Below are 27,994 nucleotides of genomic sequence, written 5' to 3'. Positions count from 1 at the left end.
TGGCAGTAAGTGGGCGTGGCGAGGGCGGGATGTGACTAAAAAGCAGCTGAGAAACATTCTGGTTGGTCTCTGATTTATGAAGCGGGGATCGCGTGCAGCTGTGCGTCCTCCATGTTTGATAGATCACACACCTGCTTGGCGTAAGTACTTTTTTTGTTGCTGAGCTTAAGTACGGTTTTAGTACGGACTCTACGCCATGTTTGATAAATAAGACCCCTGGTCTCTTTAAACACACAGGTGAAGTTTAGAGGGAGGTCTAGTTCTTCCTTGACTGTTCTTGTGGGTCCTATTTCTGTTCTACATCAGTAAAATTAACTTCCAGCTCTTGTTTCAGACTGCTGTCGTAGAGATCCACCACTGCAGCCACTCTAGATAAGGTGGTCCAGAATGTGCTGTGCTTCTACTGGCTTAAACCAGATCCAGGTCCTTGATGGTGGTCTTTCTGAACCACTGGGTTCCTCTCAAGAAGCTTGTCTGGTTCTGCTTCAGGACTTCAGACAAAATGAGTCAAATGAGAGGTTAAAGGTGAACATCTGGTACCTCTTCATCTCCAGTTTCTCCAGCTCCTCTCTCTGCTGCCTTTCAAACTCCAACCTGGAACAGCAAACATCTCCATCAACTTTTGTCACCATAACCAAACAAAAGGACACTGAGTGGACATGGTGAAGCATGGTGAAAGCAGCAAACAAAAACAAGCTTCAAAGAAAGTTTCAGGCAAAAAAAACAAAAAAGACAATGAGGTTCTGAGGACAGAAGCAGCCAACTGACAGACATCCAGGGTGGAGGTGGAGACGGGACAAGTTACAGACGTCTTTGGGTCAAAACTGGACAGTTAGACAGGAAGTGGACAACTGGGTCTACCTGAGGAAGACGGGGCCCTTCTCAGTGAAGAGACTGTCAACAGGACAGGGTGGGACAGCGTTAGATCCTCCTCAAGAGGTTTCATCATCTGATTCATTCAGACCACAGAACGATTCCTCGCCCCAGAATCTTCTCAAGCTCCGCCCCGCTGCACTTCAATCCCCACTGATGCCTCGTCACTTTCACCTCTGCCCTGCGCCCCTTCCTCACCTCCATAAGCTCCCCGTGCAGCCCTGCCCAGCCCTTCCTAAAGCTCGGCCCCACCCAGCTCCACCCTGCCTAGCGCCTTCCTGGACAAGGAGGTTCTGTCTGATCCAGCCCGGCTATCTGAACTGAATGGGTTGGGTCTAGCAGCACAGCTCTGATGGAGAGGAGATCAGCTCATGCGGCAGATGCTGGTCTGAGACTCACCCCGGGTTGTAGAGCATCACAGTGGACAGGTTTTCACAGGACTCGGACAGATCCGTCATGGACAGGCTGAACGTGGAGAGCAGGCCGCTCTGAGGAGACAGGAACGTCTGAGAACTTCTACAGAAAGCCCAGAACCTGAGAGAAGGCCCGGGACTCACCTTCCGCTTCTCCCTCAGCTTGGCCGCTTCCTTTGGATGGTTGAAGCGAAACATGTTGGTTCTGCCGAGCAGGACCACGGCACCTGGGCCAGAGACAGGAGGACAAATTTTCATCAGAGACCCGTCGGGTCTGAAGGAAACTCAGACACCTGTTAGTTCAGATCTGAGGGTCCACTGGGCCTGGAGCCAACGTGCAGGGTTTAGAACCGGCAACTTCTCATGACCCCAACCATCACAACTAGTCACCTGGTGTTTCTCACCTTGGTTGAGTTGCGTCGGAGTCATCACCTGAACTCCGTTAACCGAACACTGAGCGCCGCAGAGTGGAACCAGCGTCACCGACCCGTTCTGGTTCCTGAACACGCAGTGTTCACTCTCCAGGTCCAGGCCGTGCAGAACTACAGGAGCACAAACGCACAGCTCATCAGCACCAGGTCCAGGTCCAGAACTCGCCTCTTTGCCTTCAGATCAAGTTAACGAAGGGACGTACTGATGTCCTGCTCGGTGGACGCGTCTTCTCGGCCCACATACGTCCGTCCCTCCTGAAGCAAAACCAGACGCGTTATTCAGCCGCCTCCAGATCTCGTCCCTCAGGAAGGACCATGTCCAACCCCGTGTGGACAATGTGGGACAAGCAAGCTGTAAACTGAGCTCAGAACTGTGGTTCATCTCGTTAAAAACTAAATGATTCAGATCCGTTTCAGTTTTATTTGATGCTTCGAAAGACGATTAAACGACCAAGCCTCCTTCAGAACCTCTGCACACGCTCAGAACCTACAGCGGGATTCTGATCCAGTTCAGAATTATTTACTGCATACATTCTGACTCAGTTCCCCCTTGAGAGACTTCCAGAACCCTAACCATGAGAACCTCAACAGAACCAGAACCAGGCTGAGGTCCATATTAGCAGCAAGAGTGGAGGTTCTGGCTCCTTCCTGCTTCCTTACAAACCTACCAAACTTTCACTATGGCTGCTTGGTTCTTCTGAGCTCCTCTGGTGGGCGGAGCTAAATTAGGCCAAAGCGACAGGCTAACCGGTCCCAGGTGTGCTCATCGAGACTGGACTCTGATCAGGTATCGGTGAACCTGTTGGACACAGCCTGAGGCCCGCGGAACACCTGGACCTCCTACCTTCAGGTGGTAGAGGATGATGCCGGTGCTGAGGAGGTCGTCGTCGATGCCGATGAGGTGAGGCAGCTCCGAGTCCAACACCACACCGATGCCTTCTTTCCTCAGAGCCAGAGTCTCCTCCTGCAGAAACGACGCGCTTTAAGATCGTCCGGGAACGACGAAAAGACATCTCTGGTCATGGGTCTCACCTTCAGGATGTTCTGGGTCTCGTTCCATTTGTTGGTCCACTCCTTCGTCAGCTCCAGAACCTACAGAGCAAAACCAGGTTGAAGAAGAAAAAAAGTGCAGCAATTCTATGGCGAGTCAGAAGGGTCACAAGAAGAAACGGATCCTTCTGTAGAGACGAAGGTCTCATAAAACACAACACACGTCGGACGAACGTCGGAATAAAAACGGGTTCGTTTTAAAACGGCGACTCACTCTGGCCTCATTCTGGTGGAGCTTCTCCTCCATACTCAGAGCTGTGGGCGAGTCCAGCAGAGCGATCTGAAACACAAAGGTCAAAGGTCACGTTAAACGTTGGTCTTCTTACAGACACAGGACAAAATGCTCCAGACCAGATCAGGAACCGTTCCTGGATGTTTCTCAGTTCCAACACCCGAGTCAACGGACCACCTTGTCAGCTCTGCTGGTTCTGCAGAGACCCGGTAATGACCCACTGATTAAGAGCCTGTACCCCAAAGACCAGGACCGGACCTGGGCGGAGCACCAGAGCGTCCACGCCCTCTGCTGTGGTCCCTAAAGGTTGCTGGTTTCTCCAACTCAAGGTTTTAACTCGCCTGGTTGCCCTGAACCAGCAGAGCCTTCAGCCGAGCGATTTCAGCCCGAAGTTCTCTGATCAGTCTGACGTTGGCGTCCTCGTTGATGGTGGGCTTGTTTATGATGTTCTTGGCTCGATTGGCGTAGCGCAAAGTGCTGAGTGTCTCTCCGTAGTTCACGTCGGCGGGAGACACAGCTGTAACATGAACGAGATCAGAATTAACCCAACAACCCGCAGCAGTCCCACGCCGACCGCGGAACGTTTTAGAGCTCACTCGCTATCATGATGGTCTTCGAGTTCCCTCCCAGGCTGTCCTTCAGCAGCCACGTCAGTACCGAGTCTCTGTAGGGGACAAACACCGACTTCTTCTTCAGGTTGGTGTTCACGCCGTCCTGGGTCATGTCCGCTGGATGGACACACACACACACACACACACACACACACACACACACACACACACACACACACACACACACACACACACACACACACACACACACACACACACACACACACACACACACACACACACACACACACACACACACACACACACACACACACACACACACACACACACACACACACACACACACACACACACACACACACACACACACACACACACACACACACACACACACACACACACACACACACACACACACACACACACACACACACACACACACACACACACACACACACACACACACACACACACACACACACACACACACACACACACACACACACACACACACACACACACACACACACACACACACACACACACACACACACACACACACACACACACACACACACACACACACACACACACACACACACACACACACACACACACACACACACACACACACACACACACACACACACACACACACACACACACACACACACACACACACACACACACACACACACACACACACACACACACACACACACACACACACACACACACACACACACACACACACACACACACACACACACACACACACACACACACACACACACACACACACACACACACACACACACACACACACACACACACACACACACACACACACACACACACACACACGTTTAGAAACGATTTCTTAGTGTGTGAGAAACAAAGACACCAGATGGATCCAGGTTCTGACCCAGAGCGGAGATGACGTTTCCCAGCGTGACCAGTGACTTGTTGATGTTTCCTCCTTCCTTCAGCCGGACGCCGGTAGCGCCCGTGGCGTCGGCCCGCTCACTTCCTGCCAGGTCTACCAGGTGGATCTTGCTGACGGTCTCACACGGCATCTCGGCATCAAACTTGGCCTGAAAGTGGAAACGATTCTAATGAGTTCAGCCTGAGTGAGCCGTCTGGGCAGAACCGGGTCGGTCGTGACCGGAGAACGTGTTCTGCAAGGAAAAAACCAAACATGGACCGACAAACACAGCCGAGTTCTGAGGACAGAAAAAAAAAAAAGGACTCGTCTTCCAAGGACATGGGTCCACATCCTGAACGGTACCGGTCTCGGTCTGATGGGTCCTCATCGTTTGAGGCCAGCACCATCAGTCGGTATCATAGCTCAATGTCTGACTCCTGACTCGTTAGACCCCAGCTCGAGGCTCGTCTGACCCTGACCTGCGTGAAGTTGACGGTGAAGATGGCGTGTGAGCGGCTGCTGGCATCGTTCATGCTGGTACTAGCCGTGGTTCTGTTGATGTTTCCCGCCTCCATCAGCTCCTCCACGTCGCTGTAATTCTGCACCAGATGTTTGGACAGATCTGAGGTCAGAAGATGGACAAACTCAGAAAACATCTTTGTCCTGCAGGGAAACAACTGGAGACTTATTTTGAAAGCACATGGTACTTCCTGTCCATGAGGGCCCTTTTGCTCCTGACCCGGACTTGGATGAGACTCGAGACACCAGAGGGAGCTGGTTCTGCTCTGGGGGCTTTACCTTCTACGTAGGGCCCGTCTTTAGGATGCTCCCTGACTCTCAGGTTGTAGGTATGAGACGACTTCCTCCTCAGCAGGTCTCTCACTCTCTCGTTGTAGATCTCCAAGTAGCTGGAAAAAAAACCACAGATTGGTTTTTACTGGGAACCCGGATCATGCTGGACCTTCAGACCCAGGTGTTCTGTAGGAACATCGCTGCTGTTAAACATGACGATGCTCAGAGGTCCCTTCAACAGAAGCAGGCCGGGCTTTCTTCGTTTTCTGAACCTCTTGTCATCAAGGTGTTGTTCTACAGCAGAACTCACCTGACTTCTGTACGGAACGACGCTTCGTCCCATCGCGTGGCCTCCGAGATCCGACTGAAGAGACCTTCACAGATCCTCGGAATCAAACCCGCATCTCCCTGAGAGTAGGAAAACAGAGGCAGGACAGTCACCCGTCGCCATAGTAACAGCTGTTGTAAGCCCACGTCGCCACGGTAACGGGCGCTGTAAATCCACTCGTCACCGTGGAAAAGGTCGCTACTCTAAGCTAGACTGTCACCATGGTAATGATGCAGGAGCTATTCCTCCAAGGTTATTTAACCTTTTCCACAGGTCCCTCCGACACAGCGCCAGAGTGCATGAAACAGCCTCAAGGTCATGCATTCGCTTCTAAACGGTTTACGTTCCAGTGATGAAGACAGAAGACGAAGTTTCCTTTCTATTATCAAAATCAAAGAACTCTATTTTCAATAAAAGCTAATCTAAACAACTGTTAGTCAATAATACAATGTGACCGATCTGTGAAATCACAATATTATGATTAATATGTTTTTAATAAGTAAATGACTTATTCTAGTCCACTAGACACACGTAAGGAAAACAATCACATGACACATTGCTGTACTGATCCAATCAGAACCTTCCTAGTCTGAAGCGTGGCATAGTCTGTGGTGTTTATTAAATCTGTCAGCTTTGATTCGTCCAGAATCAAAAACATCCAGATTAATAAAACAGTTCCAACGCCATCTTAAGTTCAGTTCTCAAGATCCCATGAAGTTCACCGCATGTTAAGAGAAGTAAGGACAGGACATCTGTACTTCTCTTTTTAAGCTGAGAATCATTCAAGCTGAGAAAATTATGTTGTTTTGTTACCAACCAGCAACGGTTCTTTCAGAATAAAAGCTGAACTCGCTGACCCAAGGAGGGTCTCCTTTTAACGCTGTGAACCACCCGTCGCTTTTTACCTGGAGACTATCCAAGGACTGGTTTGTCGTACTGTCGACTGTTCTATCGGCTCCAGTACCAGAGGAGGGTCGTGGACCTGGCATCCGGATCTGTACGGAGGTCTCACTGAGGGTATGTGGATGCGACAAAATGGCGTCTCATGTGTTTATGACTACGAGTCTCAAACTCTGATCAGTTAGGAGCAAAACATCATCTCCCACTCAGACTTTGTTCTCCGGATACGAGGGTTCTGAATTTAACACTCATTCACACACACACCGCCCACCTCACACTTCATCCAAACAGATCATCCACCATTAGAGAGTTAGTCTTGTTAAACTGTTTAAAATTATTTAGTAATAAACCATCTTAAACGTTTGAAGGTCTCTCTCTCTTCTCTTGTCTCCAAGTTAATACAAGGTGTCATCTACATCCCTGCTCTAAAAAGATCCAGTCTTCTGATTTAAATAAACCAGTGGTCCGCAAGATGGATTTCATACTGGATATGAATTTTAATTGTAATTAACACTCATTACAGTAACGGCTGTTATAACCCTGCTTGTCCCCATAATAATGACATTTTTGAGCCTGTCACCATCTAACAGCTGCACTTTGACTGCCATCACTCCCTAACCAAGAGCAGCAGTTTTCTGGCATCTTCCAGACTGAAGGTTTATGGATCCTGATTCGGACCTGCTGGCTCCATGTGAGGAACCGTCTCAGGTGTTCATCACAAACATCAGATTAACAGCCACCATGTATCAGTGGAACTGATTTGCTTTCTTTGAGTTAATAAGTTTAAATATGATCAGAAAAATAATATTAGAGGAAAGACGTTAAACGGTAAATGGTCTGTAATTGATATAGCGCCTTCTAGAGTCCTGGAACCCCCCAAGGCGCTTTACAACACAACCAGTCATTCACCCATTCACACCCTGGTGGTGATGAGCTACGATGTAGCCACAGCTGCCCTGGGGCGCACTGACAGAGGCGAGGCTGCCGAGCACTGGCGCCACCGGTCCCTCCGACCACCACCAGCAGGCAATGGTGGTTAAGCGTCTTGCCCAAGGACACAACGACAGCGACAGACTGAGCGGGGCATTAAACACAAATAAGATCTGGATGTGCCGTTGACTACAGGTTCCTCCTGACACGTCCCAGAACGAGAACGCATCTACCTGGTTGTCTCTGTAGGAAGAGCTGAAACACAGCAGACAGTGTTTGAAGTTTGGGTTTTTTAGGAGGTCAGAAGCCAAACATCAGACCATCCGACTCATTAGACCCGAATCCAAATCCCGACTCAGACCAGAGGACTTCCAACTCCGCCTCCAGAGACGCTGGTCTCCAGAGTTATCTCACATCATGACCATGTCAGTGAAAACAGACAGCTCAATAAACTAATCAGCTGCTGCAGCTGAACAGACGGGACCAGCCAGCTCCTCTAGATTACATCATCTGGAAGGGAAGTTAAATATTCATCCACTTACTGGAATTCCCATCATGGTGTAGGATTTTCCAGAGCCGGTCTGACCGTAGGCGAACACGCAGGCGTTGTAGCCCTCGAAGGCTGCCTTCAGCACGTCGGAACCCAGATCTCTGAAAACCTGAGAGCAGCAACGAGAACGAGGTCCGATGAGAACGCTCGGATCACAAAAGCATGAGCACCACCTCCTCACGTTAGAAAAGCAGCCCTCACCTTTTCCTGAGAGGCGAACGTGGAGCTGACGCAGTCCGCGGAGTCGTAGGAGAAGTCGTACGTGAAGGTTTTGGTTCGTTCCCTCATGGAATCCCCGATGACGCCCTCTGGGATCTAAACACCCAAAACCAGTTCAGACGGAAGCTAGAAGTGTGTTCATCAGCTGCTCTGAAGGGAGGAAGCTCACCTTCAGGTTGGTGATGGAGGTTTTGGTTCCGTCCATCCTGATGATGCATTTTGCCGTCAAGTCCTTCTCCCTGGAAGACGTACAGGAAGTTTATCCATCAAACAAAATGCTGACTCAGAGGAAGGGTTGAGATGGTTTTTAAACCGTTTCACCGCCCCAGTAACCCTGTCAGACCCACTGGTTCCGGGCTTTTAGGGTTAGGGTTCTGATCCAGTTCAGCTTTGACCCGCTAACTGATTAGAACACAAAACCATTCGGTTCTTTTACTTCTGATCACTGCATTAGTTATTGGGTTTCAGCTTCGGAACATCACAGATTAAACTGATTCAGCTGCGATCTACATCTGAAGTGCAAGAATCCACCTGTAGAGGGCGCCCTTAGGGTCCACCTTTACAGCTGGAAATACCACCTTAAAAACGCCCAAGATGACCCGTCGACTCACTGGGGGGTTCGGGTGAGCTACCACCTGTCCCTTCGAACACTGACAGTGGAGGGGTGGAGGATCTAGCCCAAGGGCAACTTCTAGAGCCTGAAGCCCCAGTCCAGATGCATTGTGGGAAACCAGACAGCGCTACATAGAAGCAGCTGAGATCTGATCAGACAGAAGCTGCAGCTCTCTGAGCCAATCAGAGGAGAGGAGACCAACAAATTGCTGCTGCAGCTAATGAAGGTAAAATACACCAAGGAGCAGGTACACCAGACACCTGGACCAGGTGTGAATCATCCGAACAAGGGGAACTCCAGCTCCTAACCCCATCCACAGGTTTGGATCAGAAACAGATGGAGTCTCTGACTTCAGGACTTCATCTGTTCAGTTCTCTGATCCCATCTCGGAGGTTTGGACTGGTCGGAACTGGCACGAGCCGGTCCAGGACCAGTGAAGACACCTCAGTTTGTCTGGACCCTCAACAGTGAGCTGAGATGTTTGTGGAGCTTACGATCAGCTGATGGTCCCCGGATGGGTCCAAGTTTGACCTCCTGCAGAAGTTTATTATCGCAGCAAAAGCCAACCAGATAGCAGCAACATCAGGTCAAAGGTCACACATACACAACTTGTTCAAGGAAAAGGTTCTATTTATAACTAAAACTTATATATGTAACTTTGTTTTAGCAGGAATCCTCCTGAGGGTCTGAGAGGGGACCAGCATAGATGATGGTTCCTGTTCTCATTCAGGTCCTCATTCTGATCCAGATGGTCTCCTCAGCATCTCTCTGGTTTTTTTATTTTTTTGCTATTTATCCAGAAAGAAAAAACAGGTTAAAAGGTTTTCCTCAACTTTATCTTGTTGTTGAACAATTTACTGAACAAATAAAGTTATCAGGACAAAATCCAAATGCTGATCAATACGAAGGTCTGATTAGATGATCGATCCGCTTCTGGAAGTTGTTTTGTCTCCAGTATCACAAACCCAGTTCCAGGAACCTGGATCCTGGACCAGAACCCAGATCCAGATCCCAGAACCAGAACCCTGGAGTGAATGTATGCAGGCTCAGAAAACTACAGGTTTTCCTGACATGGAAGAAAAAAAAATCTGCTTTTTTTAAGCTAATGAAAAACTGATTTATTAAAAAGTTTTTTTCCATTCTGAGTTTTTCTATTTGAGTTATTAAAACGGTCAGAAAAAACGGGGTAAATGACAGTTATTTTAACTTTTACTCAATTCATTGTTTTTAATTGCACAACTAAATAAATGAGCAGAAAGCAATGAAACATGATTCAGGTCTTAAGGATATTTTTGTGCTGTCATTAAACAGTGTCAGAAAATGCAGAAAAGGTTTATTTTTATCATTAAAACCAAATCAAACCTTCATTATTGTTATTATTGTTAAACTGCAGATTTAAACAATAATCACAAAACAGCAGAATACTCCAACTTCGTCATTATTAACAGACCGAGTCTGTTCCAGATGGAAAACAACTTTCCCACTTATTCTGGTCATGTTTGTTTGTAAAAGACAAAATTCTGCCTTCCGTCCAGCTTCAATTAAAAATGTTCTGTTTGGACAGACCAAAGAAATATCAATCTGCTTTTTTGTAATCAATTTGTCTTTGCTTTTGGCAAAATGTTATGGTCACACATGCAAAGTGTTGAAAACCCAGCCTTTATTTCAAAATGCAAGTTAAGCTACATTTGCACACATTATCTACCTCACAATATGTTAAAGCTGGTAAAACACGAACATACGCTCTGACCTGGACAACTTTAAATGTTTATTGTTATTCTTTTTCTTTTAGCATCCCAACTTCAGTTATTAAACACTGGGTTCTGTAGCCCTGGCGCTTTTTGTAAGGTTACATTCATTATTATGTTTCCATGTGCTCTTTGCTTATTTATCCTCCTTGTAATGTTGCAAGTTTGAAATAAAAATTGGGGAAAAAAACAGGGAAAACAACTAAAAGCCTCAGAGTTACTCCATAATTCAGCAAATTTCTGTTAAATTAGAAAACACTTTGTTTTAGCGATGAAAACTAAACTGATTAAACTCCGTGAAGCCAGTTTTCTTTTCTAATTAACACGAACCAGAATATTTGACTCTTGAGATTTTCTTGTATTTTCAGGTGGATCCAAGAGCAATTTACCAGGAACACCTGCTGCCAACTAACGGCCACCAAACGGGTTAACAACACACCAAGTCCCGCTGTGCACGGGTTTAATCCCCGCCTTATTGTCCCGGACTCACCGCCTGTTCATGGGCCTGACCCGCACAGCGACCCGGACCGAAGCCATGGCTCATCCCGCTCCGCTGTGGAGCGCACCTCCCGGGCTGTCAGCCTCCTGCTGCGGCGAGAAGCTTTATATCAGTTAGCTCACTGGCTAACAGGCTAGCAAAGTAGCATCGGGCGCAGCGGGAAAAGGGCAAAAGTCGGAAGATAAAACTGGAAAAAACTTGGGAGAAAGTGCACCGATAGAGGGGGAGGGGAGAGAGGATGTCCGACTTGATTAAATCTTATCAGAAGCAGGTGACGCCACGTCACTGCCGTAACATTTACCGGCTCGCTCCCGGTTTGTGTCCGGTAACTGCGGAGTTAGCGGCGAATCAGCTGATAAAAACATTAGGATAGGTTGTACGGAAGTCGGGAGGAGCCAAACTGGACGGGGAAATTTTTTTTTTTTTTTTTTTTTTTTTTTTTTTTTTTTTTTTAGTAAATTTACAAACAAACATGGCACCTTGACAATGTTAAGTTCAAAACTTAAATTCAAAAGGAGCAGTTAATATAACATTTGTAAGTATCCAGTAAAACAGAACAACAAGAGACAAAAGAACATGAAGAACAAGTACAGCTTTCAATGAGGGTACAGCATATATCATACAGAATTATGAAATCACTTTGGAAGTTCAGCTAACATGTTATATAGATTTTCACTATATTTGTTGAGTTGTTTCAGGGATTTTAAATATAATTGAAATTCTATTAAAAAAACATTGAAGACAGGGGATGATTGCAAAATTCGTTGTTTATGGATAAAAAATTTGGCTAAACAGAGGATGATATTATAGCAGAGTTCTTTATCTTTATTATTGAATATAATCCCAAATATTATCATATCTTTAGTGATGTGAACTGGGAGTGGTATTTTAGTTCTGATCCACATCTCTAGCTTTTTCCAGAACAATTGTGTTTTCTGACATTCATAAAATATATGATCTATAGTTTCTATGTGATTTTCGCAAAAAGAGCAGTTGTTGCTATCAATATTAAAACGAGCTCTTAACAACTCTTTTGAAGGATAGATTGCATTCATTATTTTAAAGTGGGTTTCTTTAGCTTTCGGTGGTATAGGTAATTTTAGGTAGATAGTTCTTATTTTCTCAACAGATATTTTATCAAATTTGTAAATTATGTTATTTTTGTTTGTTTTTCCAGGAAAAAGAGATTCATTTAAGGCTGATCTTATTGTAAGATTGTTGCATTTTCTGTCAGTTAACAGAAGACCTTTAATAGATAAGATAGGAAGGATTGGAATAGAACATTGATGTTTTAGATATTCTTGGGCTTGGATGATAAACTGTTTTGGAAGTGCATTATGTAACCTGTTAAAGTCAAGCTCAGAAGCCTTAAAATTGTATCTTCTGCAGAAATTGTCATAATTCAAGAGCTGACCATCTACATCCATTAAGTGTATAATAGACCATATATTGTTATCTAACCAATCTTTATAGAATAATGATTTGTTTCGGTGCAATATAAATTGATTGTTCCAAATGATTATAGAGTGTGGTGAGTAGTTATGTACATATATCATTTTCCAATACAATAAAATTTGTTTATGGAACTCTGAAAGTTTAATGGGGAGTTTGTTTATATTGTAGTCAGTTAGGAGAAGAATTTTTAAGCCACCAATTTTGTTAAAGATGTAATTGGGGATACTATACCAAAAGACGTCTGGGTGATTTAACCAAAATTTTAACCAGTTAATCTTTAGGGTGCCATTAAGACATTCAAAGTCAATGGCCTTTAAACCTCCATCTTTTATTTCTTTAGTCATATGAGCCTTTTTAAGGTAGTGTGGTTTGTTTCTCCAAATAAAGTTAAAGTTTGTTTGATTTATTTTTTTAATTAGGTCGTTTGGTAAGGCAAGGTTACAGGTTGGGTAAACTAATCTTGATAGACATTCCATTTTGGTGAGATAGATACGACCTAGAATAGAAAGGTCACGTTGGAGCCACAGGTTAAGTTTAGAATTTCCTTCTTTAAGTTTATTTTCAAAGTTTAAGACTGAATTAAGTTTAGGGTTTTTGTTAATGGTCACTCCTAGATATTTAACCTCAGATTTTATAGGGATATTATGTATTTCTTTTAACACTGTGTCGTGAATTGCTAGAAGTTCACATTTTTTTAGATTTAGGTTCAGACCTGAGGCCTCAGAGAAGAGTTGAATCTTTTGGATGGCTATAGAAATTTGTTTAGAATCCTTTAAAAAAAGCGTGGTGTCATCTGCAAGTTGACTTATAATTAGATCAGTGCCTAGAACATTTAATTTTGCAATGTTATCACAGTTTTTTAAGTACAATGCCAACATTTCGGTAACCAGAATGAATAGATATGGTGAGATTGGGCAACCTTGTGGGATTCCAACATTAATATTAAATCTAGGGGTGGTGTTTTTTGGTAGGATGACACAGCTGTTTATGTTGTCATATAGGCCTTTAATTAAGTTGATAAAGTTGGTACCAAAACCCAGGCGTTCTAAGACTGAGAAGATGAACTGATGTTCTACAGAGTCGAAGGCTTTGTAAAAGTCTAAGAAAAGTATGAATCCATTGTCAGTAATCAGATCTTTGTATTCAATTAAGAACTGGACGGGGAAAATACCGAGTACTCCGTCCGCAGGGCCACAAACCTAACACAGCAAAACATGTTTGCTGTTTCTACGGTTTGTCTACATTTCTAGCCTAAAACACGACAGAAAAACGAAAAATTTAGAAATTTAAAAAATTATGGTCAAGTTATGTTTCTAGATTTTTTTAGGTTGTTTTTCTGAAAGTTTACATTTGTTTTGATACTTTTTTTTAAATGGTAATTTCTCTCTAGCTAATTTAAAAACAACAAAGAGCTTTGCAAGATATATTAAAAAACAAAAGTAAAGCAGACAAATTATTATCAGAAATGCTGTTTAATGCTGAATGCTGAAAAATGGCTGAAACCCTTCCCTCTTGCTGAACTGAACTAAATAATAGCAGAATTATTTTAAGACTTACCGTTCTAGCAGACTCTTAAAACACAAAAAGAGCAAGCTTACATTGAAACAATATTGATTCTCCATCTGAATAATCAGAATGGTTGACACTGAAATCTTGATGCAAACTCGTATATACAGTCTATGTGCAATCTAGATGTTGAATAAATGTTGCTAAGCTGATTAATCCTAACAGAAACAGCATGACATTGTAATAATTCTCTCAGTTGAAATACAAGTGAAAGTGCATTGATCTGTAGATGTGTTGAAATTTTAATGTTTTAATATTTAGGTTAATTGAAATACATTTGTAAATACATTGGTCTATAGAGTCAATATTGTTTCAATATTAAATTTTAGGTGCAAAATGATGTTGATTCAATGTTGTAATGCTGACAATGCAATGTGGATTCTACATAGTTTCAATGTAAGCTTGTTATCTGGGTTAGGAGGCGTTAACATCACTAAGATCAGAAATTGGGATAAATGCGATGAAAGAACGGGAAGCTGGTGAGATTAAAAATCAGATCATTCAAAAAGCAGCAGCATGCATTACAATAAAGACAGACACAAGATTAGAAACGATCTGTTCGGTCTTTGTTGCAACTGACAGGGGTTGTCAGATGGAGACTGAACTACTCGAGTAATTATCAGTAGTGACTGGCTAGGAGATAACTTCCTTCAGTTTTAAACTCTAAAAAGGCTGAATGTCTGATCATTGCCCCTGAGAGCACGGCTCTTCTGATCAGTCAACAATTTGGTCATTTAACTTCTGCCGTCAAATCTAACTTGAGGAATTCAGTGTTTTTGACCCAGGACACCCAAAATAGCTGGCCCAAAACAGTTAAGCATGAAATGGAGTTATCCTAGTGGCTCCAGTAAGAGAAAGAAGCAGCTTGCTTTAAAAAACCTTTTATTTCCCCTTCCAAAAGTGACTACGTCGTTTTTCGACGTAAACATCAAAAGGAAGCAGAAAAGGAAAGACGATGGAAAATGTTTAAAGGGAGGCAAACATAGACCAAAATGGAGAATAGAAGAATAAAAATAAAGGCAAAAGCACAGGAGCACTGACAGGAAGGAGGAAGCAGAGCAACTCAAAGGGAGAGAAAGACAGGAAAAAAGAGGAGGACTAATAAAAAGGGAAGATAACTCACGTCAGAAGAGGGGAGAGTTTCACAAATCCAGTTAAAGATAAGATTGTTGAAAATTTTGTGTAAGGGGCCTCATGTCTGTGTTTCGCCTTGGGCCCCCAAATTGCTAAATCCGCCCCTGCGTCTAGATTACGGCAACACACTTATCGCTTGTTTTAAAGGGACGTTCCATCTCTAAGGAAACAACTAGCATTTTCTGTGAAAAAGTCATGAAAATTATTTAATAACGATCCTCATTTGTCTTGGTTACCTCAATAGTTGTATTAACTGCAAATGAAATTAATAAGTAACACAAATAAATACTAGGGTCAGATTTAGACTTGGGACTACATTAGGACAAAGCAGCGCTGCAAGCCGTGAGAACATAATGCAGCAGCCTCTGAACTCATTTGAAGAAGTGGCCACACACACACACACACACACACACACACACACACACACGTTTATGGAATTAGCTGTCTTTTGGGTCGATGTGTCACCCTTGCAGCGGTGGCTTACCAAGTTATGCTTTGTCGTTAGTATTCCCAAATCTAAAACAACTCCTGAAATTCTTTTGCATTACTTATTACTTTAATTTGCAGTTGATATGATTATTAGGGTCACCAAGAAATATTAGGATAATTTTTGAGTCATTTCCATAACATGTTTGCATGAAAAGCTAGCTACCATTCACTTACATTGTTTATGCTAAGCTAAATCAAACAGAATACTGCCAGATTAGGAGAATGGATGGGCTGGTTACAACATACTTTTTCCAATTTATCTAAGTCTGGGGCATATGACAACAAACTGAATTTCACTTAGGGGTGAAAAATCCTTTTAACAAACAAAGCCCTTGACCTCCTTCAGTTGGTCCAGAATGCTGCAGAGAGGCTCCTAACTGGAACAAACAGAAGAACTCAAATTCAATTCAATTCAAAGATACTTTATTAATCCCAGAGGGAAATTAGAGTTTCAGTACACACAATTCTGAAATCACACATGCATAGGAAGAGACACATGGCAAGAATTGATGACTGTGGTCATTCGCAACCCCGAGTCGCGCTACCTTAATAGAGATAAGAGGGTTTACATGAGGATTGGTTCAGGTGGAGGGAAAAAGGCACTTCAGAGTTACCCTCCACAGGGAGGGCAGCTTTGCTCTGCAAAAAACGCCTCAGACAGATATGCAACAGACTTGAGACAACACAACATAAGTGTCCACTAGGTGGGGTGGTGGGTTGGGACTATCCCCACTTCAGTTCCTGCAGCCACGATAAGCAGCGCATGTCACCTCAGTGTGGATAGGGGGAGGAGCATTGTGGAATGGAGGGTTGCAGTGAGCCTGGAACGTTTCAGCGGCCTTCCCGCAGTCCCACCCAGGCTGGGATAGGGAGACAGAGTTGCCATGGCAACAGCAGCATTCCACATTTCTTCTGAGGGGGAGTAATCTCTTCAGCCTCACAGGCTCAAGGGCACCAGATTCAGATAAGAACTTGTTTTGGGGCCAGACAGATATAATTTCCTCTCTGCCTTAAAGTTCTGTTGATGCTCAACCCCTCTAAATCCAATAATGGCATAATTAATCTATCCCAATCCGTGCTGATCCGTCAACTCTATCCTTGATGGCATCAATTTTCTGTGCGAGAGTCTGAATCTCAGCCAAAGTTCCAAGCTTACGACTCATCTCGACAATTATATGAGTTTGTGTGTTCACAGCGCGGTGTAATCCATCCCTGAGCTCCGAGATTGAGCCAATATTCTTCAACAGCTCATTAGTTTTCCGGTAAGCCAGGTGCCCGCTCAGGCCAAACAGCACCAAACCTGACACCAACGCCACGAATATCCAGACATCTTCAGAATCCTCTACAGACAGTTGAGAGAGGCAGATCAGTTTCCACTGTTTCCAGGAGTCCATGATGTGCCCAGCTGGCTCTGTCCCACTCTCCAAGAGCCCGAAATCACTCCTATTCTGATGTCTCTGCACTTTTTACCCATTAGCTTTAGATTTAATTTTAGAATCCTGACCATGGCTTTCAGGGCTATATGTGGCCAAGTTTCTTCTTATATTAGTGAATTGTTAACGCCTTCTGCTCCATCCCAAGTCCTCAGGTTCACAAAACAGAATATTTTAGAAGTTCCAAAGAACAGGTAGAAAAGTGTGTGTTTGTTTTTTCTTTTTGTCGTTTAATCACGTTTTAATTTTGATGTGATTTTTTTTTGTTTTGATAGGTGCTATATAAACCTTAAATTACTTCCAGCCAGAAGAAGCCTGAGAACATCACCATGTTCTGATTTACCACACTGCAGCAAACAAATGGATTTATTCTACATTCTTAACCTTTCTTTCAGTCTTAGAGAGAACACCATAGTACTTGTCAAACCATAAATATTCATATAACGTAATATATATTTTTATTCCAACTTTTCCAAAGTACAACCTCCTGAATTATGCGTTGGTTCTACACAGCGGTTCTGTAAAAAACCATGAAAACGCATCAGGCTGCAGTTTCCCCTCCGCGCCACCCGAGGGCAGTAGGAGTCAGACTTTGGAAGAGGTGTGTTTGAGATCGAGGTGACCTGATTGATGCCTGATCAAAATACCGCTGAAGTGAAGTTAATAAACTTGTTCATTTTTACAATCTTTATAGTCTAAACTTTTAAAATCTTCTGCGCACAACCACGACCACTGTCCACACAGACGCATAACGAGAAAAACACACACTGATGTGAATGGAAAAATAGGTTGTTTTCCGGTGAACCCTTTTGAAGCAAACTTTTTTTTTATTGAACACAGTTTTTTTATACAACAGACAGGGCAAACAATCTATCAATATCTAAACGTGTTGAATCAGCTTTTACCACGGGATTATAATAAGAAACACAAAGTAAAAGTAACTAACATTAAAAACATATGAAAGTGTGAGGGCCTTATTCTAGAAGTTTGAATATATCCAACAAAGAAGATAGTCTCTGGGCATCTTTCTTCTCCACATAATATAAACTTTTCTTGAACAGTTCCAAATCCTTTTTCCGTCCGCTTACATGAGGCTTAACCTTGAGGAATTTACATCTGTGTATAAAAGGTTTTCCCAGCTAAATCAAAACATTTACCAAGAAATCTTGATGTTTGTCTTTCAAAAACAACCCCACTTATAGCAACCAGTTTAACGGACTTACTGTGACATGCTTAGACAACAACCAAGTGTGAACAGAACACCAGAAATATTTGAAGAAGAAGAAAAGAAGAAGAAAATATCATTTCTATAGCGCCTCTCAAGATAAAAATCACGAGGCGCTTCACAAAAACAAAAACAAAAATATAAAAATTGTAAAAATATAAAAAAGCATTTCGAAAATGTTTAAAATATATTTAAAATGAGCAAGATGTTGCGATTTAAAAGAAAAAATGTTAAGAAAGAGAGAGAGTGAATAGGAAAGGGGGAAATCAGTGGATCCTGAGGAAGGTGGAATAGGTGGGGAGAGCAGAATAAAGAGAGAGAGGTGAAGAAGGTCATACAAAAGCCAGCTTGAACAAGTGAGTCTTCAGCTGCTTTTTAAAGGAGACCACTGAGTCCACTGATCTCAGGCTCAGGGGGAGAGAGGTCCAGAGTCTGGGGGCCACAGCAGCAGATGATCTGTCACCTTTGACCTTTAGCCTGGTGCTGCACAACCAGTAGGCTTTGATCACTGGACCTCAGGGACCTGCTGGGGGTGTAGGGACTAAGAAGATCACCAATGTAAGATGGTGTTTGTCCATGTAAGGCCCTATAGACCAGAACCAGGATCTTGACACACTCACATTAAATTAAAAAAAATATGTTCTACATTTTCAATATTATTTTCACAAAAACCACATGAATTATTCATCCAGTTAAATCTAACATGTAGAAAGTTATTTGGATAATATCATTTAAAATTTTGAATGTTACTCGACGCAAAACTTTGTTGAGTATAATTCCGTTTCGTATTAGAACATTTACAGGTATGTATAAATGTGGATAAATAGGTCAAGAAAAACGTGTTTAAATCAATTATTGTTTTAAAAAATGTAAGATAGCACAAAAAGAGCGTAAGCATAAGTGAAAAGTTATTCGGATATTCGTTAAAATTGTAATAAATAGGACATCCGCTCATTAAAAGTGGGTCCTAATAAGCACCGCCCCCCTGCTCATATCCGGTGTGACACATCCGGTGAAACACCGGGGCGCTAATCGTAGTGTGTGTTCAGGTGTGACCAGAAAAGGTGAGTTTTTCCTTCATTTAACTTAGTTTGAAACAAGTTTATTTATCAGTAACGCGACATGGGAGCAGATGAATGTGTTTTTTATGTAAAAGCGATGCTTGTTTGACTAGAACTTCGTCAGAAAGGGATCTGTTAGCCACCGAGCTAGCTGATGCTAACATGTTTTCAAACTGAAAAATCTTAAATTAAAAACTTAATTTTCATCAGCCTGATCCCACGCTGTTAAAAACCGGTGTTTTTATTTTTAGACATTCATATACATTTATTAACATTCGCGTATAGTTGAGTTTAGGATAATTTTGGTATTTAAACAAGAGATTTTGAGTTCAAAAAGTTGAAGTAAAATCTAATTGTACTTCGAAATCCCCCAGATTACCGAAATTTGATACCAGCCCGTCCCATTGATCAACTGTTATTATTGTTATTATTATTATTATGGGTTCTCCTGTTTTCAGACACTTATCATGGACATCCGGCCAAATCACACGATTTACATCAATAACATCAATGACAAGGTGAAGAAGGAAGGTGAGTTGAGCTGATTTTACATTAATTTACATTTATGGAGCACCTCTCTAGACACGAGTATTAAAGTTTTGCACAGAGAACATCACAATATAAACATACCAAGCAAAAACAACAATTTTAAGGCTTAAATCCTTTTAAAAAGATACGTTTGTAAAAGAATAAAAGTTCAAGTCAGTCAACATGTTGCTGCTTAAACACCAAGTTAACTGATAAACTGTGTTTTTCTTTTTTCAGCTTCATTTTAATTTTTAAATGAAATCATACAGGCTGAACTGGAAAATAGTCTTCTGTTTCCTAAGTTAGCTGCCAACAGATCAGAGACGGGGAAACGTTGGGATTCCAAAGCCCAGACAGACCCAGGTCACACTGAAAATTAACATTCATGGATTCACCCATCTTGGCACATCTCTTGTCTCCTTCCTCCCGTAGAGCTGAAGCGTTCTCTCTACGCGCTCTTCTCCCAGTTTGGTCAGATCGTTGATATCGTAGCCATGAAGACGGAGAAGATGAGGGGTCAGGCCTTCGTCATTTTCAAAGAGCTCACCGCTGCCACCAACGCCTTGAGGCAACTACAGGGCTTCCCCTTCTATAACAAACCCATGGTACGCAGACTGTCATCTTTTCCAGTTTTTGATCTGCTCTGTAGTCAGACTGTAAAATAACAACCTCCCAGTTAACCACACACACACACATGATACACATAGCACATGCATCCAATGCACCATACTAGTTGTTAGTTGTGTGCAATATTATTTGAGTGTTTCTGGTTTAGCGTGAATTTTTTTCCCATTACTGGTGAAGCGTGCCGTGTTGGTGCGGTTTAATGTCTTTATTGTACTTTAGTGTTCTGTAAACTCGCTGCTCCTACCTTTTGACTGTCCTCTTTCTGTCGTGACAAAAGCAAAATTCCCACATGAGAACATTAACAGTTTGCCTAACCTAACCCACCGGCAGCTTGGCTTTGTCTCAGGAGCAGAGGGGGTTGTGGGCCCTCTCAGAGCTGCAGGTCTGACTCGGGTCTTGTGTTTTCTCAGAGGATCCAGTACGCTAAGACCGACTCGGAGGTCATCTCCAAGATGAAGGGCACGTTTAGTGACAAGGAGAAAAAGAAGGAGAAGAAGAAGAAGGCTCAGGAGCAGGCGGCAAATGCCGCTAAGAAACCATCGGCGGTGAGTGTTGCTTCTGCTTCGTGTGACTTCTCTGACCCAGACCCGACTCTTCTGGGTTGAGGTTATTTTAAAGGTTCTGGCCCTGTTGGTCCAAACCCTGCTGACCAGCATCAGAACACCAAAATGTTGTGTAAAGGTTTATGATTCACTTGTGTTCCTTTGCAGGTTTCAGTTGTGCCTGTCCAGACGCCTGCTGCTCAGGTGAGAAAACCCACATCTTTACAATACCTGTGAGCTTTCAAACCTTTTATTTATTTATTTATTTTCTTCTCAGGTTCCAGACAATCCCCCGAACCACATCCTGTTCCTCACCAACCTTCCAGAAGAGACCAATGAGATGATGCTCTCCATGCTCTTTAACCAGTGAGTCCAACATGACCTCCTCCATCCAGAACCTCAGCCACCTGAAACCAGCTGAGTCGTTTTAGTTCCAAAAGTCAGAATTCTTTTGTTTCTGCGACTCGCAGCAGAATCAGAACCTGAATCGAACCAGCAGAGTGGGGAGGGCGCTCAGGATTTGTCATGGGGGTGAGCTAGAGGAGATCTGTATGAGAAACAACAATGACGGTGATGGTTTTTGTCAGACTGAACCCAGAAACGGCTCTGGGCAGCGTGGCGGAGAACTATGGAGCAACTGCTGACTCCTGGAGTTGTGTTTTTGGCTCCGTACCCTTACCCCGGCTTTCCACAGGAGCCGTCAGCAGCACGTTACTGCAGCAGCACGTCATAGCTGCTGATAGGAACCGCTGTGGTCAACAGAACCTTTTCCACCGGAGCCGTCGGCAGCGCGAGTCGGCCGCGTGTCAGGAGCAGCATGTCGCGGCCTTTACGCGCCGGTTCTATTTTCTACGCGCGACGCCTCTGAAACGGGTCAAGTTCGACATTTTTGGGGAAGGAAAGACAGGAAATCGGACGCGGAAACGGAGAGAAGCTCCAGAGATTTTCAGAATAAAGAACGTACTGCCTTCCGGTCGCTTTACTTTATAAAACGTTACTGTGTGGCCTCGTGAGAAGTTATCACCTAGCTAGCGGTCTCCTTTGTTTTTCAGGTCCGTATTGGCGATTATAAAACGGACAGAACATAAAACACAAACCTTTGGGAGCCATGTTGTAGTTTTCTCCTGCTTGTTGTTGTGTTTACTGACGAAGTCACTCGTGTGACTTCGTGCTCGGTCGGTGACAGCTGCTCCCCTGCTGCTTCGCGTCTCGTGGGAAGGGCCAAGCAGCAGCTTACGCGAGCAAGACGTGCTGCTGCAGTAACGTGCTGCTGACGGCTCCGGTGGAAACCCGGGGTTAGTCACCTTGAAGCAGGTACTGAAACAGCAGCAGCACCTAAGCCGAGTTGAGCCGTGCTGACACTCGCTTGTTTGTGGGGCCGTGGAACCGCCAGTCTGAGATGGACGTCAGTTCAGAAGCCCCCCCCCCCCAGCGATCAGCTTTCAAACAGCATTTCTGTTGTTTATGGTTGTCTTGTTGTCTACAGGTTTCCTGGCTTTAAGGAGGTTCGACTCGTCCCGGGAAAACACGACATTTCCTTTGTGGAGTTTGAGAGCGACAGTCAGGCGGGCATAGCCAAGGATGCCCTGCAAGGCTTCCGGATCACGGCCACCTGCGCCATGAAGATCACTTACGCCAAGAAGTAGTCCCAGTTCTGATCTGAGACGGAACACAGACTCTGGGGGGGGGGGGGGGCTGTTTTTTTTTTTTAACCCACTTTTTTGTGGTTTTTGTTTTATTTTGTAGTGTAATTCACGAGGAAACCGTCTGGATGTTTCATTTTGTAAAATAAAAGCTTAAAATCTGACTTATTCTGTAGAACTGGTTCTGTAACCGGGACGCCAGACTCCTGTCAGCTGATTGTTGTTTACAGACTCTTCATGACATCAGAGCCATCCGTTCACAAAGGTCTGATGAAGACGTTCATGAAGGCAAGGGCCTAATGCTGGATAACCTCTGACCCCAAAGCACTGCTCCAGGTCCCGTCACGGCTCATGTTCTCCGTGTGGAACCACCAGCATCCGGACCTGAAACGGTGTCACGCCAACAAGAAGCTGAAGGTGGAACCGCACCAAGTTCTGACACTAGACTGAGCTGCTGATGAGGCTTGAGAAGAAAGAGGTTCTACCAAGTTCTGGTTTCAGAACATGGAGTCGGCTACTTTAAGGAGGTTTATAACCAAACCAGACTGTATTTGTACCCTTGTGAAGACCAGATTTGGGATTTTTACTAAAATCCTTACGACCGACGGTCCTTGTTAGGAGTTCTCCCTAGGGGTGAGGTTTACAGATAAGATAACTGAATTCTTGTACACTGGTTTGGGTTGGGTTAGGCGTAGAGGACTCACTAAAATCAATGGTAGTCAATACAAAGTCCTAACATTGGGTACAAGTGTGTGTGTGTGTGTGTGTGAGAAGTTTATTCTTTGAATCTGGACATCTCAACATCCCTCCTCCCATTATGCTGCTCCTCCTCCTCCTGGGTGGAGGAAGCGCCGAGGAGCAGCTTCACTTTGTTTTATTTCTGTTTTACCAGAGAGTTCCTGCTTTTATTCTCTTGTTCTAATCTGAGGTTTTAGTTTTCCGTCAGAAGTTCATTGGGTTGTTTCGTATTGTTGAAGCTGCAGAAGCTGGAATCATCTCGGCTGTTTCAGGAAAATTCAGGTTTTCCTGTCTGAGCCAGACTCGGCATCAGGGAAACCCGGCAGCTGGATCTGAGACCGAGATGGGCTGAGCTCTGTCTTTAGAAGGTGAGTTATATTTGAAAGGATGGACAAATCCCAGCTGATCAGGTTTCCCGGGAGTCTGCTCTTTCCTGACTGTCTGGGAATGCTTCTGAGCTGAGATGCAACATTCCTCAACCGGCTGACGGATATAACAGGTTCTGCTCAGGAACAGTCGGGCCGGATCGGCTGCAGAAACGCGTTTATTAAAGGTTTAGCTTGTAGCTGTTGGCACCATTTAGTGGCTGAGCTGCAGCTGTGGTTATGATGTAGCTCACCACCGTCCAGGTCAGGTGGGAATGTCTGTATTCCCTGACTCAATCAAGTGCTATAGAAATGTGCATTATTATTGTTGTTGTTGTTGTTGTTGTTGGTATCCTCTAGAATTGGGGGAGAAAAGAGTCTGGAGCCCTGCTTGGGACCTTCAGGGTCTGTGCTGGATCACACGGGGACAGGAAGCAAGTAGGAAAGCCAGTCGTGGAGAAATGATGTGTTTACATCAAACTTGAAAGGTATTTGGTTTTGTCACCATGACAACCAGCCAGCTTCCTCTGAAACGTGGAAACTGGAGAGTATTCTTTGGTCTGCTGTGGGAACAGAAGTGTTGACCATGTTCTTGCTGAACCTGCAGACGCGGCTCTCTGGACGTGTCCTGATCCACGATGGAAAACCTGACCAACAGCAGCGGGTCTGTGGCAGACCACCACATGACCAGCTACGAGTTGGACTACGACGTTCCTCTGGATGAGCTCCCAGACACCACACAGGGCAGAGCGTTCTTCGTGGCCACCCTCATCATCGCCGTGGTTCTGGTGGGAATCATGCTGGTCTGTGGAGTGGGCAACTGCCTCTTCATTGCCAGCCTGGTTCGCTTTAAGCAGCTGAGGAACCGCACCACCCTGCTGATCGTTAACCTGGCCGTGTCGGACGTCCTGGTGGCGGTCATCTGCTGCCCCTTCCTGTTGGACTACTACGTGGTGAAGAAGCTGTCCTGGGACCACGGCCTTTTGCTCTGCGCCTCCACCAACTACCTACGAACAGTGTCTCTCTATGTGTCCACCAACGCCCTGCTGGCCATCGCCGTGGACAGGTGGGTTTGTAGAACATGTCCTCTGGCGTGGTCTCTGCTCGGTGCATCTCAGAATCGGACTGATCTTCATTACAATGATGATTCATTCCAGTTCAGCATTCTGAATTTGCTGAGAGAGACCTGAAGACTCGGGCTCTGGCTCAGGTCCTGTTCTGGTCGGCGTTTCTAGTCACCACTGATCAGGTGCCATTTAGAAAGAGACTAAATAAAGTGAGCTGACGCTGATGTTGCTGAACGAAACCCAGCCTGACGCTGAGCAGGAATTTCACATCAAACAGATTTTTTTCAAAGCCAGGATGTGATTTATGCCCCGCTGCAATAAAAGCCTCTGGCTGTAATCCGTCTCTGACAGAGGCTCGTGTCTCCAGGTCAACAGGCTCTCCTGCTTCATCCATCAGACACGTCTCACACCTAAAACCATCGACTCAAAGGACAGACGGCGAATGTCAGGACTGTCAGACATGGCTCCAGCTTCGGTCTGTTTACTCCAAACATCTGAGAGGTTTACAGGATGATAACTCGCCTGTCGGGAAGATAAACACGGTTTAGCTTGAGCATGTCCCCCCATCCCTCCTCAAAACTACGTCCGTGAGCTTGATCGTGGAAGACGCCACCTCTGGGTTTTAATCATGGAACTGGTGAAAATCATCTAGAAAGCCAGAAAAACCTCTGACTCGTGGTTTTCTTCAGACTCCGAGGACGAGTCTGGCAGGCCAGGCTAGGCTTTCTTTGCATTTTCTACAGAAACACACACGGATTCGGTTTAGTGACTCCGGTGGTTGACACACAGACGACGTAGCTAGTTCACGGTTTGGTTTAACGTTTCCTGAACCCAACAGGTGTGCTGATCCCTGTTTCTTGGGTCTGCAGGTACATGGCAATCCTCTACCCTCTAAAGCCTCGGATGAAGCACCAGACGGCGTACTGTGCGGTTCTGATGCTTTGGGTCATTCCCATCTTCATCTCCATCCCCTCAGCCTACATGGCCTCAGAGACCACCTACCTCCACGACAAAGGTCAAACCCACAAGACGTTCTGCGCTCAGATCTGGCCCGTGGACCAGCAGGTGTACTACCGCGCCTACTTCCTCCTCATCTTTGCTCTGGAGTTTGTGGGTCCAGTGACCATCATGGTCTTCTGCTATACTCAGATCTCCAGAGAACTGTGGTTCAAAGATGTTCCTGGATTCCAGACGACGCAGATCCTGAGGAAACTGCACAGGCGCCGCAGGAGGGTGGTGTTGCTGATTTTGGTGCTGGCAGCCTACGTCCTGTGCTGGGCGCCGTACTACAGCTTCACCCTGCTGCGGGACTTCTACCCCACCCTCATCTCCAGGAACAGGAACTCCTTGGTGGCCTTCTACATTATTGAGTGCGTCGCCATGAGCAACGGGGTCATCAACACCCTGTGCTTTGTGGGTGTCCGGAATAACGCTAAACACCTCAGTAAGATGGGCACATTTCCACTGAAGCTACTGAGTTTAGTTTGCAGAAGGTCTCTGGATGGAAGTGAGACTCAGACGTCCTCTCTGCGGGTGACGGAGCTCAGGGGCGTGTCCAGGGAGGGGCCTGGGGTAGCACATGCCACCCTTAGAATCTGATTGGCCACCCCAGGTGCCACCACACTAAGTTCCAGTTTAGATTGACTTTACAGACAAAAGGCTTGGGTTGCATGCACCTTTCACCTTGTTTTCTATTCCAGGCGTGTAGTATTAATATTATTTAATATTTTTTCATGTTCACATACATAATATTTAGAGTCCCACTCAACTCCAGGTGGTGGCAGTAATGCAACAAGAAGTGACTTGCTAACCACCACAAAAGTAAAGATGAATAGAAAAAAATGGTGATTGTGCAATGTGAAACTCAAAAATTCTCTAGAAAGTAAATAAATAAATAAATAAACGATTTGTGTAAATAAATAAATAAATAAGCATAACCGTTGGTGCCACCCATGAATAAACAAGTGCCCCACATGGGCCACCCCATTTTAAAAGTCCTGGACACGGCTCTGACGGAGCTCCAGGAGGGAGCTCCTAGGTAGAGGACCAATCTCTGATGGGTCACATAATCCTGCAGCATCCAAGGAACGGAGATGTTCAGTGTCCAAAGAAACAAATGGGACCAAGTGAATTCCCTCGGAATATCAGCGATATGAAGATGCATCATCTGGATCCAGACAGCAAGCAGACGTCAGATTAGTGTTCTCTGTAGGATCCGATCACGGTTCTGGATCAAAACCTGTTATCAAACAGAACATTACTTCTGCCTGGATGTTAAGATTTCCTGTTTGTTTAAGGTGATCCTAGCAAGTAAAACCACATTTATCGTGGCGTCGTCCACGAAAACGTCTGTGCTGTCTCTGACCGGCGTTCCAGTATAAACTAGTAATGTTGTAACGGCCACAGGGAATCCGTTTGTTCTGAGAAAAGCAGGAATAACAAGCCGTAAGTTAGACACTCCTCCTTAAACCTGCGTTTCCCAAACCACTTCAACATCAGCAACGCTTAAACGATGAATGACCTTCACTTGTCTGGCGCCTCTCCAAGTCGCAGGGCTCCAGAGCGCTTTACACTGCAGCAGATCATCCAGTCACACAGGGGTGGTGATGAGCTACGCCATAGCCACAGCCACCCTGGGACACACCGATGGAGGAGAAGATATAGTGGTGCTAACCAGAAGTGTGACCAAGTCACTGCTTCGCAAGTCACAAGTCTTTCCAGTCAAGTCCAAGTTGAGTCCAAAGTCAGTGATGTGGAAGTTCAAGTCAAGTCCAAGTCGTTAACTTTGAATTTTCAAGTCATAATCAAGTTATCTGTCCCACTTCAACTCAACGACAATAGTAAATTCCAGAATAAAAGCTTCTTAAAGCTTCATTTATTGGCTCAAACAAGCAGGAAGTGCCACTGAAGCCGATTATAAACAAAGAGCTGCTTTTAGCAGAACAAGATCAAAGCCAGAACGAAGAATGATTTATGATTTTTGTCCATGTCGTGCCGCGTTTGTGCTAAAATATAAAATATGCTCAAGTCAACAGATGCAAGTCAA

General features: G+C 44.6%; 3 protein-coding genes across 7 annotated transcripts in view; 2 read left to right on the top strand and 1 right to left on the bottom strand.

The window, feature by feature from the left end:
- kif16ba (kinesin family member 16Ba) overlaps nucleotides 1-11,338 on the bottom strand; it is a 31,873-nt gene extending 20,535 nt beyond the window's left edge. For 2 of the 4 annotated variants that reach the window (XM_015972982.3, XM_015972965.3), the window contains exons 1-19: nucleotides 11,067-11,338; nucleotides 8,385-8,454; nucleotides 8,198-8,311; nucleotides 7,989-8,105; nucleotides 5,599-5,696; nucleotides 5,295-5,404; nucleotides 4,976-5,118; nucleotides 4,497-4,665; nucleotides 3,596-3,727; nucleotides 3,341-3,516; nucleotides 2,982-3,047; nucleotides 2,750-2,809; nucleotides 2,562-2,681; nucleotides 1,921-1,972; nucleotides 1,691-1,828; nucleotides 1,431-1,513; nucleotides 1,273-1,361; nucleotides 862-894; nucleotides 541-594 (exon numbers count right to left, since the gene is read on the bottom strand). In XM_015972982.3, the coding sequence (XP_015828468.3) occupies nucleotides 541-594; nucleotides 862-894; nucleotides 1,273-1,361; nucleotides 1,431-1,513; nucleotides 1,691-1,828; nucleotides 1,921-1,972; nucleotides 2,562-2,681; nucleotides 2,750-2,809; nucleotides 2,982-3,047; nucleotides 3,341-3,516; nucleotides 3,596-3,727; nucleotides 4,497-4,665; nucleotides 4,976-5,118; nucleotides 5,295-5,404; nucleotides 5,599-5,696; nucleotides 7,989-8,105; nucleotides 8,198-8,311; nucleotides 8,385-8,454; nucleotides 11,067-11,113 (1,871 nt within the window). In that variant the 5' untranslated portion in view covers nucleotides 11,114-11,338. The remainder of the gene's footprint in view (nucleotides 1-540; nucleotides 595-861; nucleotides 895-1,272; nucleotides 1,362-1,430; nucleotides 1,514-1,690; nucleotides 1,829-1,920; nucleotides 1,973-2,561; nucleotides 2,682-2,749; nucleotides 2,810-2,981; nucleotides 3,048-3,340; nucleotides 3,517-3,595; nucleotides 3,728-4,496; nucleotides 4,666-4,975; nucleotides 5,119-5,294; nucleotides 5,405-5,598; nucleotides 5,697-7,988; nucleotides 8,106-8,197; nucleotides 8,312-8,384; nucleotides 8,455-11,066) is intronic. The other 2 variants (XM_015972990.3, XM_015972973.3) reach the window with 1 other exon arrangement.
- Nucleotides 11,339-19,340: 8,002 nt separating this feature from the next.
- snrpb2 (small nuclear ribonucleoprotein polypeptide B2) lies at nucleotides 19,341-22,942 on the top strand. Its single transcript, XM_015972953.3, has 7 exons — nucleotides 19,341-19,441; nucleotides 19,897-19,969; nucleotides 20,399-20,571; nucleotides 21,004-21,138; nucleotides 21,304-21,339; nucleotides 21,413-21,501; nucleotides 22,622-22,942. The coding sequence occupies exons 2-7, from the start codon at nucleotides 19,906-19,908 to the stop codon at nucleotides 22,779-22,781; spliced, it is 657 nt and encodes a 218-aa protein (XP_015828439.1). The 5' UTR covers nucleotides 19,341-19,441; nucleotides 19,897-19,905; the 3' UTR covers nucleotides 22,782-22,942.
- Nucleotides 22,943-23,542: 600 nt separating this feature from the next.
- Nucleotides 23,543-27,349, top strand: prokr1a (prokineticin receptor 1a). 2 transcript variants are annotated; one of them, XM_054743856.2, is made up of 3 exons: nucleotides 23,543-24,947; nucleotides 25,818-26,013; nucleotides 26,098-27,349. In XM_054743856.2, exons 1-3 carry the CDS (start codon nucleotides 24,520-24,522, stop codon nucleotides 26,545-26,547), a joined length of 1,074 nt encoding a protein of 357 aa, XP_054599831.2. In that variant the 5' UTR covers nucleotides 23,543-24,519; the 3' UTR covers nucleotides 26,548-27,349. The 2 variants fall into 2 exon arrangements, with proteins under 2 accessions (XP_054599831.2, XP_015824989.3); XM_015969503.3 differs by having other exon boundaries at nucleotides 25,818-27,349.
- Nucleotides 27,350-27,994: the final 645 nt, after the last annotated feature.

This window comes from Nothobranchius furzeri, chromosome 6, assembly GCF_043380555.1.
Source record: "Nothobranchius furzeri strain GRZ-AD chromosome 6, NfurGRZ-RIMD1, whole genome shotgun sequence".
NCBI classification, from domain to species: Eukaryota; Metazoa; Chordata; class Actinopteri; order Cyprinodontiformes; family Nothobranchiidae; genus Nothobranchius; species Nothobranchius furzeri.
Note: the sequence above shows the minus strand (reverse complement) of the source record. Positions and strands in the feature narration are given on the sequence as shown.